General features: G+C 40.1%; 1 protein-coding gene across 3 annotated transcripts in view; it reads right to left on the bottom strand.

Moving 5' to 3' along the window:
* Positions 1-13065, bottom strand: part of SPAG16 (sperm associated antigen 16) — a 360034-nt gene that overhangs the window by 160502 nt on the left and 186467 nt on the right. For all 3 annotated transcript variants that reach the window (XM_064433595.1, XM_064433594.1, XM_064433596.1), the window contains exon 12: positions 12632-12817. In XM_064433595.1, the coding sequence (XP_064289665.1) occupies positions 12632-12817 (186 nt within the window). The remainder of the gene's footprint in view (positions 1-12631; positions 12818-13065) is intronic.

Consider the following 13065-nt stretch of genomic DNA (forward strand, 5'->3'; position numbering starts at 1 on the left):
CAGAAGCAAGGTACACTCAGGTTCAGAAAGGTACATGGTAATTCTTAGATTATTTTTTGATTCTTACCCTTGCTCAGCACTTTCTGCAAATCAGGTTTCCTCAGGGGATTTTTTTGTTGGACAGGTGAAGACAGGAGCACCAGAAATCACTTATTGAAACCCAGAGCCTTGTTTCATGAAACAATTATCTCCTCCCCCCTCCAGGCTCAGGGGTCTGAGCTAATCAGATCAGCACAGGCTCAGTAATAATGAAATAGCTGTAACCCATTTAAGCAGTGCAGGACAAGGAGTGTGTGTGCTGCTCAGCAATTCTGCCACTGAATAAGCAAAGCCTTTCCCCTGTGACAGCAGGTCCTCCTCAATTACCACATCAGCTGACATCAGCGCTGAGCTCATGGCCTGCCCCACACTCCATGTGAAGCTGTCATGATCTTATTATTTGTGTCTTCTTTTTTTTCTTTTTTTACAAGAACTTTACCTCTAAAACTACTGCTTTTTCAGGCTAACCCTGACCAAGTGAAAACAGAGGTCTCAATCCCTCCTTGCTTTTGAAAGACACCACCATACATGCGTTTTGATGGAGCACTGGCAAGTGATTTCATTTCTTGTGTCCTTATACTAAGGCTTATGTGAGAACTATTTGAACAGGTTATTTTACAGTTTTAGGCTTTTGCTGCTCAAATAAAATATTGTGGAGAAGATAAGCCATCTGCACTCCACATTCAGATCCCCTTTATGGTGCATTCCAACCACCCTGAAGAATTTGTTATTTCTTTCATTCTCTTGCTTGTCATCATTTATTTCACTTTTATACACGATCACATTAATAAATAAAGAATATGGCATTACATGCACAACTACTGACTGGTGAGACATAACACAGAAAATAACAAATGTGACAAAAAACAAAATTTGAAATATATTTACACCAGAAGACCAGATAAACTTACTATGCTATGCTGGAACACACATTTTCTTTGTGAGGCTGATCTGATCTATTGCTTCTGAAAACTCCCAGACAATGTAAGAAATAATTGTTTTTAACAAGAGTTTAAGTCTGTAACACTGGATAACAGCACACTTTTAAAAAACGTCACTCCTGTGACACTAAAGCCCAAAATACCTCACCAAAGCCTACTACGTTCATCCCAAAAAGCTCTATCATGTCACATTCTCTATAAGTTTACAAATTTGGGATGAGATTTCCAAGCTGCCTGGACAATGCAGAGTCTGAGATTCCTGCAGCTCTTGGGTGCCCAAATAATGGGATTTTCCCATGTGACAATGTGGCTGCACCAACATATTTTCAATCAACCCCTCGGGCTCCAGCTCTGGGTGTATTAAATGAAGGGTTGGGGTGGAGCAGCTGCTGAGGGAGAACTTGTTCTGGGAATTTGTTCAGAACTTGTTCTGTGCTGTCACCAGAATCAGGGAGCAGCTGATGAGGAGAACAAGAAGTGGCTCTCAGGCTTCTGTTTGCTGGGAGTTGCATTAAATTGTACAATGGGTGACCCAGGTCTGCACTGGCACAAAATCCTTGCCTTTCTTCAAAAAAAACACCACTGCTGGAAAACTACCAACAGAAGGGAAAAAGTGAAACAAGAACTATACAGGAGACAGCAGAATAAATCTAGAGAACTCAGCTAGGTCCACAGAGTTGCCATAAAACTGACTCAAATCAGCTTTTAGCTCTCAAAAAAACAATCAAACCCAAGTCAAGCAAACCCCCTTGCACCCCCAAAAACCCCTAAAACAAACCAAAACTTCACCATTATTTTACCTCAGGATCCATTTGCTGGTCTAGCTTATAGCGATGAAATTCATATAGGACAGAGAAAGCACTATTGGCACGTCATAATTTAATTTCACTACCTTTTATTTTTTTGTGTATTAAGTTAGTATTTTAAAATTTATTTTTAATATATTTCCTTTATGTCTTTAATCCAAACCCATGTGCATAAAAAGCTCTGTGACTTGTCAGATGTTAGTTTGTTTTCCTCCGCATTTTAAATTTACTGAAACTTCTTTAGACCTATTAAACAAGGAAATTCTTTTTGAAAACAGTACAACAAGGCTGAGATACAATAAATATAAGCACTTCAATATTTAAGTGAGGAAAATGAATTTCAGTGTGCTTTCAAATTGGTTTTCTTCAGTGCAGAGTTTCTTTATTTGTCCAAATCAAATGGATTTGAGTGGGTGGCAGCTTTAAGGAGTTATGCAGCACTATTCAATGGCTTTGTGAACTTGGGAAGGTATTATGAATAATGGATTTGCTGTGCTCTAAGACATGGAGCCACAACATTGGAGGTCGTTGGAGATTCACTAATGGGCATCTGCTGGAGTGAAGAATAAAGAGCCTGGTCCACCCACTGAAGCTGCAGGTACAGGAATGTTCATATCAGTGACTGAACACAGAATGGGAAGAGCTGAATTCCCAGGGATGCCTCCCACCACTCCCCAAAAAGGGAGAAAAGGGATGGATTTCCCTTTGCCAACAACAGGAGGAAGGAAAGATTAACTTGAAACACAAGCACAAAATATAAGAGTGATTTCATCTCCTCCTCACCTAGATGTGAACAGTTTGGTTTACTTCCCTTTTTGTTCCAACTTTCCCTGCTAACAGCATGATTTTCTATCAATATAATTACACCTGTCTAATCCCAGTGTGCACCCAAATAAGTGCCACTGGGTGAGAAGAGAATCCACTGCTCTCCAGGGAAAGAGAGGCCTTTGCAAGTCACTCCTGAAAACTTCAGCTGCACATAGCAAAGCTCAGTTTACAACTGAATATGTAATCAAAGTACTGTCAAGCCATGAGTGATAACCTGATATGGATCACTTCGAAGGCTGACACACTTAGAATTAGGTTTTCATCAACCCACAGTGCCAGCTGCTAATTTCACACCTAGTACCTCAGTGTCCCCAAACCCTCTTTTCAATCTTAACCTTCCAAAGATCTGTATTAGTATTAAACAAACCTTGACACTGAAAGAAAAAAAAAATCTAAAAAGGGCTTTTAAAGGAGCAGAACGTAACTGCAGAAGATCACACACAGTATTTTTACTGTTTCCTTTGAATTTCAGAGCAGGGATATGAGTGTGACTACAGCTGTGTTCCCCATGTGCAGCAAACTCCTGTGCCCTTTATGCCACAGAAACACTCTGTGACCGTCTGCTCTGTGTTAAATAATTCACAAATTTTGTTGACATTTTACTGCAGTCTCCATATTAGGATTCCATTATCTAGAATGTTTGTGTTGGTGACAGAAATACGCTTGAAAGAGACACTAAAATATAAAGAAATGCATTGGGTTTGCATCAAGTGGATAATTCCAATACATATTTAATAGGTTTCCCACAGACACACGCCTTTGCAGGCTCTGAGTTCAGTAAATAGATGCATAAAAATCGTCTTGCAGATGGTGAATTGATTCCTAGCTGGGAAAGATATTGGTCAGCCTAGAACAAGATTTTTCTGTGATGATGTGTCTCAATTCACGTCAGAAAACCTACAAATATTGAAGTGCAGAAGGGAAATTGCCACCATATTTATTTGCTTCATCCTGATCTTCACCTCCACCGAGGCAAATCCCCCCTTATTTTCCTGGGAAGTGTCAGAGGGGTTGTGTCTGCTGTATTCACAGGCTTAACCACTTGGATCATGTGGGAACAGACCTTAGGGCTCTCAGTCTGCTTGAGGATTTGGGGATCTGTCTCAAAGAATAACCCACACAGGGCACCAGAGCAGCTGTGTTACTTGTATGAGGTCCAACAACCTAGGGAAGTGTAAAGAGTGAGGACAGAAATGAGCCCCAAGTTTTTGAAAACTGCTACAGAGAAAAGAAATCACTATTAGGCTGGAAAGAGTACTTATTCACATTTTAAGGAAGTACAAACACAATTCAGCGTCTTCCAACACCAATTAAAGACCCAGGGCACTTTTTTTGTATGCAAGAATTAATTGTTAAATGACTAAGATGTGACTTGTGTTCATTTTCCAGCTGAGGCTAATCAAAGATGAATAAAGTTTGCTCTAACAGGATGCACAACTAGAGTTCCACCACTTGGGAGAGAAAATAATCTTGTGTAACATCTGAACCCTTAAAAGAAAACAATAAAAAGGAAGAAAAATAAATCCCAAAAACATCACACACAGACATGTCTGAAGACTGCCTGGAGCCAGAGGAGAAGAACTCAAAAATTACAAGAGGAATTTACATGTATTAAGGCATCCACTACAGCAAGCTTTTACTTTGAAATCAAATGACCAATGCATCTGATTTCAAACCAGAGACATCGGCAGCTCAAAATAGTCCACATTCAGGTGGATATGTGGATATGCCTGTCAGAGTACTGCTGCTTATGAGTAGTAAGATGTATTCCTGCTCTTTTTAGTTCACTGGGAGACAAGAAGAGAAATAACCTACAATTACCTGTGCTGCAGCACGTGGGGATTTTGGGTGATTGTGCCCCACTTGATTGTGGAGCACAGACTGTGTATTATTTGCACTAACTGGTACTGACAGGATGTGGGAGTGATGATGGAGATACATAATTTTAATGAGCTGTTGTCTTCCCTGAGTTCTGTAATAATATCTGACAGTTTTCACCGCTGTGTGAATTACTCTGTTGGCACAATTAATTTCTGGTTTGGTGGAGATACTGTAAGTCAGTATTTCTAGGAAAACAGATTAGGTAAAGAAAAGCCTGCCAGTAATGAGTGACTGTAACGTGAGGGAGAAAGGAAACATCAGGATAATGAGCCTGGATGTGGAGTGGAAAACTATAATCTGAATTCAGTTGTGCTCAGTGCCTGCAGTGCTGATCCTTTGCATCTGAGTTCTGAATCTAGGACAGTGGAAACACCCTGTCAAGATCTGACTAACATTTTGCAGGTTATAATACCTGCACACTTGCAAATAGGACAAAGAGAGAAAAAAACAGTGTTTGAGCTTCCTCCAGTGCACACAATCCCAGCAAACTCAGCTTTTTGGATCTGCCAGCTGCTCTGGTTAGGACTTGGTGGAAGGAAGCCTCAGTTTTACCTCCCTCATTCTTCCTCCTCCTGAAGTCGCTTCCAGGGAACTGAGGAGGTGTTTGGACAAGTGAGGGACACCAAGCAAAAGGTGTTCAACTTCCAGAGGAGCACATTTCCCCACCAGCTCAGATAAAGCTTCCTGCTGTCCAACAGGAGCCTCACAGCCAACTATACATAATTTAGGAAATCTGGCCTAAAGGAGGAGAACTAGAACATAAAAAACCCTAATAGTTGCATCTAGTATGTCTTTCTAAGCCATACTGAATGCTGAAACAACAGAAGCAAGGAAACTTCTGAGATTAGAAAATTACACATCCTTTTATGTATATTAAGTGCAACTTTCTAAACTATCTTTTCATAAAAGAAACACTGTGTAGCTAACTGTGTAGAGTTAACTGTAGAGTTCAGGTAAGCCTACTTAGAAATCTCTGCAGAACTCAAGACATTTTAGAAACCAGCTCTATTTTCAACTTCAGTTTTTTTAAAAAAATAAAGTAGTAACTTGATTTTTTTCCTCCCTTCATTAATCAAAAACGGTGCTGTACAGTTCAAGACCAGTAGCAGAAATCAGAAAGCAAAGCACTTACATTTCTGTGCATTCAATGCTTTAGGAAAAAAATGTCCAGATATCTTGAATTAAAAAGAAAAATTATCACTTCAACTACTAAGATCTTCAAATATGCCTCCTGTGCACAAGCTAAATTGCCACAGATGCTTCCAGTAAAAGCCAGAGAAAACATGGATTTATCTAGACCAGCAGCCAACAACCACCACTACAAATATTTCAGCAGAAGTTACACAACTCACGTCCTGTATTACAGAGTAATTAATAATCACATAAACATCTACTTCTCATGGATCTATATTATTACTGAAAATCCAATACAGATTTTCTTTCTTCTCACCCAGCAGGAAGATTTGAAGACAACTAATCTTGACATATTTTTATCGTCCCCAAGGAATGGAAAGGCAGGGTTTTAATGATGGCTTCAGTTGTAACTCACCCTATGGCCTCGAGTAAAGCCCTTCACCTCTTTGTTTATTTCACCAGATGTAAATAATGGTATGGCTTGCCCAGCTTAGGCATTCCATGGGCATCAGCTAAGATTTTTCTGACCTTCAGGACCTGCAAATATGTGACCATAATAAATATTTCTCATTGCTGATGCACGTTGTCTCATACTAAATCCACAATGTGATTTAAGTTTACAACATTAAGTTCAAGCTACACTTCCTGTGAAGTTTTGTACTTCAAGCTTCATCTTATGCAGTGTTATGAAGATTTAGCCATATCTTCCCCTTAACTGAATAGCTCTGCTTTGAATATAATCTTTTCCTTGATAATTCGCATTTTCAAATTGATTTTTTACAACTGGCTCTCTGGGATTTATATCAATGAGATTTTAGACATTCCTGATCCTGAAAAATGTGTTATGGAATTGTAGCATAATTATAAATTTGGAGACTTGGGCATAGGCCTGGATTTGATTTGAAGGATTAATAGCAGTGCTTGTCTCTCCAGTCTCTCCAGTGCTCCTTGGAGGATTCCAAAGGGAATTCTCCTTTATCAAAATGGCAAGCACTTCCTGCTGTGCTGTCAGGAGAGACATTACAAACTACCCAAAAATGGTCCTTCCACATTTCCTCTGAGTTCTTCTACCTGCCTTCTAATTTCCTGGAGGGCATTTGTCTTCTCTGAAAATAGATTAGCTCCACTTTTACTGGAATCAATTAAACGTGGGATCTGGCCAGAAGAGCCTGTGGCTTGTGTCCCACTGAGCAGCCAGTCAGACACCTCAAATGGGCTGTCTGGACAAGGACTGGCTACACACACTCACCCTGATTCAAAAAGTGAAAATACAGCTCCATTTTGAAACTAGAAAATCTTCGGGTTACTTCTGAGGTGATTTTTCAGGATCCTGATACAGATGCATTTGGTGTGGTGAAAAAAACCCTACAAATTTCAAAGCTGTCCATTGCCTAAGGGTAAAGGAAGAAAAAGAAATAGTATGAATGTCAAGGATGGCAGGAAAAGCCAGGCTAAACCCTGGGCTCTGATGGTACAAAGCAAAGAGTGTGACCAGTCCACTTGGCTACTCCAGCTATGGTAAATCATTACTTTAGTGAAACTAGAGAAAAAAACCCACCTCAAAGCATAACAGCAGTTTAAAATCAACATAACCATGTCCTGCCCTGCACACACTCAAGGTGTGTATTAATAAAACACATGCAGTACCATTGTTGTATGATATTTTTCCATGGTATCATTCCAAGGAAAGACGTAGCTGACAAGGGGCTTCTAATTAAACAAAATCCATCCCTGCTTGATTTCTTTAAATACTAACCCCAAATTTTCCAAAATTAAAGACATCTTATGAGAAGAAATGAAACTATAAACAGCAGTTACCAAGTGGAGAGAAGTCACAACAGGAGATAATTTTAATAGGGGCTTTGGAGCAAAAGAAGGAATTATTTATACAAACTAGTAATTAATGTCAGATACATCTGACACTTGGGCAAAGAAGTGAGAATGTCCAGTCTTGTTGCAGAGAAGCAAAAAGTGTCAACAATTTTTTTGTATATCTGGAAACAAGTAAAAGAATATATTGATACACCTCAGTAACAGGATACTATCCTCAAGGTTTTACAGGAGAATCAACAATAATCACAATTAGTCAGTTCTAACATTTGCACCTGAACAAATGCACCAATGGATAGAAATGACTGAAAACTCAGGTAAACACACATTTTAAAATTTTAAAATGAAATTTGATTATGGGATAATTTCCATGAGTAGACAAAAATTGCCATGTTAATGGAAAAGGAAAACAAATGAGTGATGGATTATGGAACAGCAATCAGAAATGGCTCCAATTCTCAAACGCTTCCTCATCCTGGGCTCTGCTGCAGGCAACAATTGCATTTCTTGCTGGCCTAATTCCACATAGTTTGTACTACTGAAAGGAAGTAGAGAAAAATGGAGAACTGGTCTAATGAGTGCAGAATGGATCAACTGGAGAAAACCAATTCTGACTGTTCTGATTGCTGCAAACAATTTCTCAAGCTCAAAGCATAAATAACAATGTTTGCATTTAACATTCGGTGTAGAGCATATGTCTGCAAAGCTAAACAACCGCCTGTGTTTACATGAGATATATGATGCTCAACTTGATTTGCATATCACAGATCAGGCTGTAAATCTCTGATGATATTTACCACTGGATAATTGAAATTAATCCTGCCAAAATGACTTTGACAGTGCTGAATTTATGGTCTGAGAAAACACCCCTGGAACTGGCTGCTGTGCTAGAACCTAACTGGCTGTATATTTTCAGCCTGAGCTATGCTGTTGAATAAAATCCTGGCCACAAATTATAAACCTCTCCCTTTCTTCTCCAACTTCCTATTTCCATAATAATTAAGAAGTGGGGATAATTTTGAAGGCAGCAGATATGTTCCTGTTTTGCTGTTTTGTTTTGGTTTAATTTTTTCTAGCCATGAGTTACCTTTCTTCCCTGCACTCCCTGTCCCAATGTTACACCATTTTCTTCTTAATTTCCTTTAAAAGCAACCAATTATCCCAGCAGAAAGCATCAGGAAGTTCCAACAGCAGGGCTCAGACTCCCTTGAGTCCTTCAGTAACTCAGATCATGGCTGTGTCTCAGCTTGTGTCTGTGTTTCCAGGGAAAAAGGAAGGGGCTTGGATTTTTGTTGCTTTACTTTCTGTTTTATTTCTTAAACTCAGCTTGTATCTTTAAAGAGAAGGCACATAAGTTGTCTAGAAGAACACAGTTTACTACAAAGCTACCTCACATTATCCTCCTGGTAGGAATGTAATTTGTGGCTCGATATATGATTGAAACTTTCATTATCCAGAGAAGAAAAAAATTGTGAATAATAGAAATCCCCAAACAAACAAAAACCCCAGCAGTAATTCACATTCTAAGAAAACAAAATGCAAATATTTAGTAGGTAGAACTTTCTCATCATTGGCAAAGAATTATGTAATTTATTAAAACTGCTGGCAACCCTTTCCTATTCAAGAAATATTGCGTCATGAATTCTTTGGACTCCAATAAGGGCTTTGATGATTGTGCAAATTGCACCTTGGATTTTGGTGCTAAAAGATAGCAAATAGCCTCCCCAATTTCTTAACACCAAGTTTACAACTACAGAAAATGCTGTATGTTTTCCAAAAGCAACACTTACAGAAAAGTATGTTCCTAATGTATAAAAGTGGCTTTTGTGAAACTTGGAAATAAAAAGACAACTGTTACCCACTACAGAAATTGATGTATTTCTATTTGCAGCATTTTTTAAAAACATACTTCTTTCAGAGAGGTGGCAGTGATAACTCTGATATCCCTCTTGCTTTTCTTCCCCTACAATCTGCTACTTTCCGGGCCCATTCAATTTAAAAGCAGGCATCCATCCAAATATGTAATATTAAGGAAGAAAGACAGCTCTCATTTATAAAATCTTAATTCCTTGTTAGTGGAAAGAATAAAACCACGAGATTAACTGTGATCACTGATTATTACTCTCCCACAAGAATGTTATCTTGGGCTCTGTCCCCTGCTCAGAGCTTGTGGCACCTGTGATGCCCTGTGAAGGCTGCCCTAGAACAGAGGCCAGACAGAGCTAAAGTAGGGATTTATTAAAAGGATTTCCTCAATGGATGCACCTTGGGCAGCACAAGAGCCCAGCCAGGGCTGCACCCAAAATGAACCAAAATAGTCACAAAATGGATAACAGGTCATGGGGTCTCTCACTTTTATAAGTTTTAGTCCATTTGCATATTGGAGTTAATTGTCCAATTACAGCTTTGGGTTATGAAGTCCCATCCTTCTTGTTTTCTCTCTTCAACTTGACCATTGTTCACGCTCTTGGGCCTGAGATTGGGATCAGTTGTCCTGGGCCCCAGCTAGAGAAGGAATTGTTTTGTCTCCCTACTGTGTGAAGAGAGCTCACCATCTCCTCATATGAATGAGGACCCACACACTAAAGCAGTACAGGATCTGAAAAATATAAAATGCTGAGGGCTCATCTGGACAGGGAGAATGCTGATGATGGCACCTGGATGAGCACCTGTTCTGTGGGGATGGGGAGACAAGTAACTTTCCAAGCATCATAAACCATGGAGGGCCTGCTCCTTGTCCCTGTTGTCACACAGTCCCAGGCTGCCAGGGAGGCTGAAGGAGGGCACACATTGCTGTGGTGGCCAGCCCAGCTGGCTGTGTTGACACCAGAGAGCTCCAGGCTCGTGGCACATTTCCAGGGGACACCCTGGAACAGCTGGGATTAGTGCTGCACACTCGGCCAGGTAGCTCAGCAAGCAGCACTGCCAAGCCCAAACTCACTGCAGGCTCTTCTGGAGAGCAGCTCCAAATCTAACAGCAGCAATTTAACAATCCAATGGAAACCATCAGCTCATTAATCTGTCCACAGCCTTCCCTAATTTCCAAGTCTTGCTATACATCCTGCACAGGCTGATTTTTCACTTGAATGAGCCAACATGGGCATAAGGCCCAACTGCAGCTGAGTGTTCTGCAGAACCAGGATGGCTGAAGCTTGAAACAGGCACATTCTTGTCATCAAACCCCTTTAGAGAAGCTCTTTCAAAGCATGTCATTTCTGCACAGCCTTCATTTCATATTAAGTACCTACACCACCTACAGCTCTACAAACTCCCCTGAGCCAACCACAGCAGAACTCACCTGGTTTTGCACTGAGGCAATGCAACAGCACCCAGCACATGGCTTTTACTGGGAACACACCCAAAACCCAGCAGTGAGGACTCCCAGGGGGCTTTGTTTATTCATACTCTGAATACACCTTATTTTAATCAGACTATGTCACATTTTTATACCACTTCCTGCTGCTGTAGCCGCTGAGATTTTGCATCATTTTTGGTGTTTCGGTGATTCTGCATGGATAGCCAGCCTTTCACATCATGGTTGGGATGTTACTCTGTTATTTTCACAGGCAAAGCACAGCTCAGATAGACTGGAGGCAGAAATGGGAATTGGTGATGAGTGTGAGTGGGAGGCACCATGGGTTGGTGGTGAAGGTTTGCTTTGATTGCTCTGACTACAAAAGCTTCCTCAGTAGAGAAAGCATTTTCAACTGTCTAAACAAAACCTTTGTCTATGCAAATTCAAACTCATTCTGACATAAAATTAAAGCTGTTGTTAGTACTATTTTTTAAAGGTCATGAATATGCCATAAAGGATGATCAAATCATTAGAAATATACAGCAGGTTAAGAAAAGAGGAGACAACACATTTGATTTTTGCTGTTTCCATTTCTAAGGAAAATATTGACCATTAATGTTTATTACTGATAGTAATGGTGGAATCATCATCTGTTCTCAGGAAATGGTGGAAGCATCATCTGTTCTCAGGATTGGCTGACCATTTCTATTATAAAAGCCACCTCTCAGCTGGCTTGAACTTTGCCAAACCTTAACTAGTTTGTTTTTTTTTTTTTTCCCCAAAATAATTTGGAATAATTCATGAAAGGATGGGTTAGTTATCCCATTTTGAAAACAATATTTTTAATATAATTTAATGCCTTCTCAATTCACAGTTTGAAAGCAAGACTGGAAATAGGATACTGACAGAGTTTTAATTAACTCTCAATGGAATCTGGATGAATTGCAACAGTTTGAAAAGTCTCCAATAAGGGCTCACTGCAACTGCAGTAGACTGGGATGGATTTAGGAAAAAGGAACAGAAGCAGAAATGTTCTCTTGCTTTTTCAGTGAAGCTTCTTCCCCTGCAGTGGCCAACAATCATGAAGGGGTATTTTACCTCATTCAGATGCAAAGGAAGTAAAAGACCGATAGGAAATTGAAAAATCCATTAGGAGTGGATAAAAAAGAACCAGGGGAAAGGCCTATAGGATTGGAAACTTCTCTGTGGACTGATGGCATTCAGCTGTTAAAAATCAGACCCGGTACAGTACAGTAATTCAGGAGCCTAGTTTATAGAGAGATAGTTTGGAAAGAGATAAATCCATGCCATTTATTTAAGGAGCAAGTTAATCAAAACTGAAGAAAACTGGAGAGAGTTAAGGAACTAATAATTAATTGGTAAGCACAAATACACTGATATTTTAAAAGCACCTTCATAAAAATGCATTTGCCTGGATAATAAAGAAGGTATATGTTGATTTATTAATGAAGAGTCACCTTGCTGAAACATAGATAATGACTAAAATAAATTTCCACTTGGCTAACCTTAGAGTGTGTTGTGTACTTATGAGCTTGAAACAGTATATAGAAAACTTACTGAGAGTTTTACTTGGTTACTTATTCAAATTACATATCAAAGTTCCGCCAAGCTCTTCCCTTAAAAAAACCCAGCAGTGAAGAACAACGGATGCCAAGTGAAAGCAAATACTTTCTTTTTGGCACTATGTTAATTTAAGTCCTTCCTAGCTCCCTTTATCTAGTAAATCCCATCAGGGGCTGATTTTTCCAGCACTGCCTTTGATTCCCTCTGCTCTCCGAGCGAACTCCAGGAATCGATGGGGAGCTCAAACACCCCCCTGGTTATTAATGAGGGTATCAATTAGTGAGCCTCCATACCTGTTAACATCCCAGACCTTGCTGGTGCCATCGGCGGAGGCGGAGGCCACGAAGTCCCCGCAGGAGTGCCAGGAGCAGCCGCGCACGGCGCGGGAATGGCCCCGCAGGGTCAGGATGCAGCCGCGCCTCGACAGGTCCCACAGCCGCACCGTGGTGTCGCCGCTCGATGTCACCAGCTGGGTGCCACTGCTCGAGGGAAAAAACACGTCTGAGCCACGGGGAGGTGGGAAATGTTCAAGCAAAATAGTTTAGCTCTGTTTGGAAAGACAGGTTAAGTTGCATTTGTTGATTTTTACCTTAAAATACACATGAACAAAAATGATTGTTGGAAAGGTTTGTATTTTTACTGTGCAGTTTTCTGACATGTTGAAGTGGCCACACGTTAATGCACTATCAAAAGAAAGGGAGACAAGGAAATAGCTATTCCCCACCCC

Source organism: Passer domesticus, chromosome 10 (assembly GCF_036417665.1).
Source record: "Passer domesticus isolate bPasDom1 chromosome 10, bPasDom1.hap1, whole genome shotgun sequence".
NCBI lineage: Eukaryota > Metazoa > Chordata > Aves > Passeriformes > Passeridae > Passer > Passer domesticus.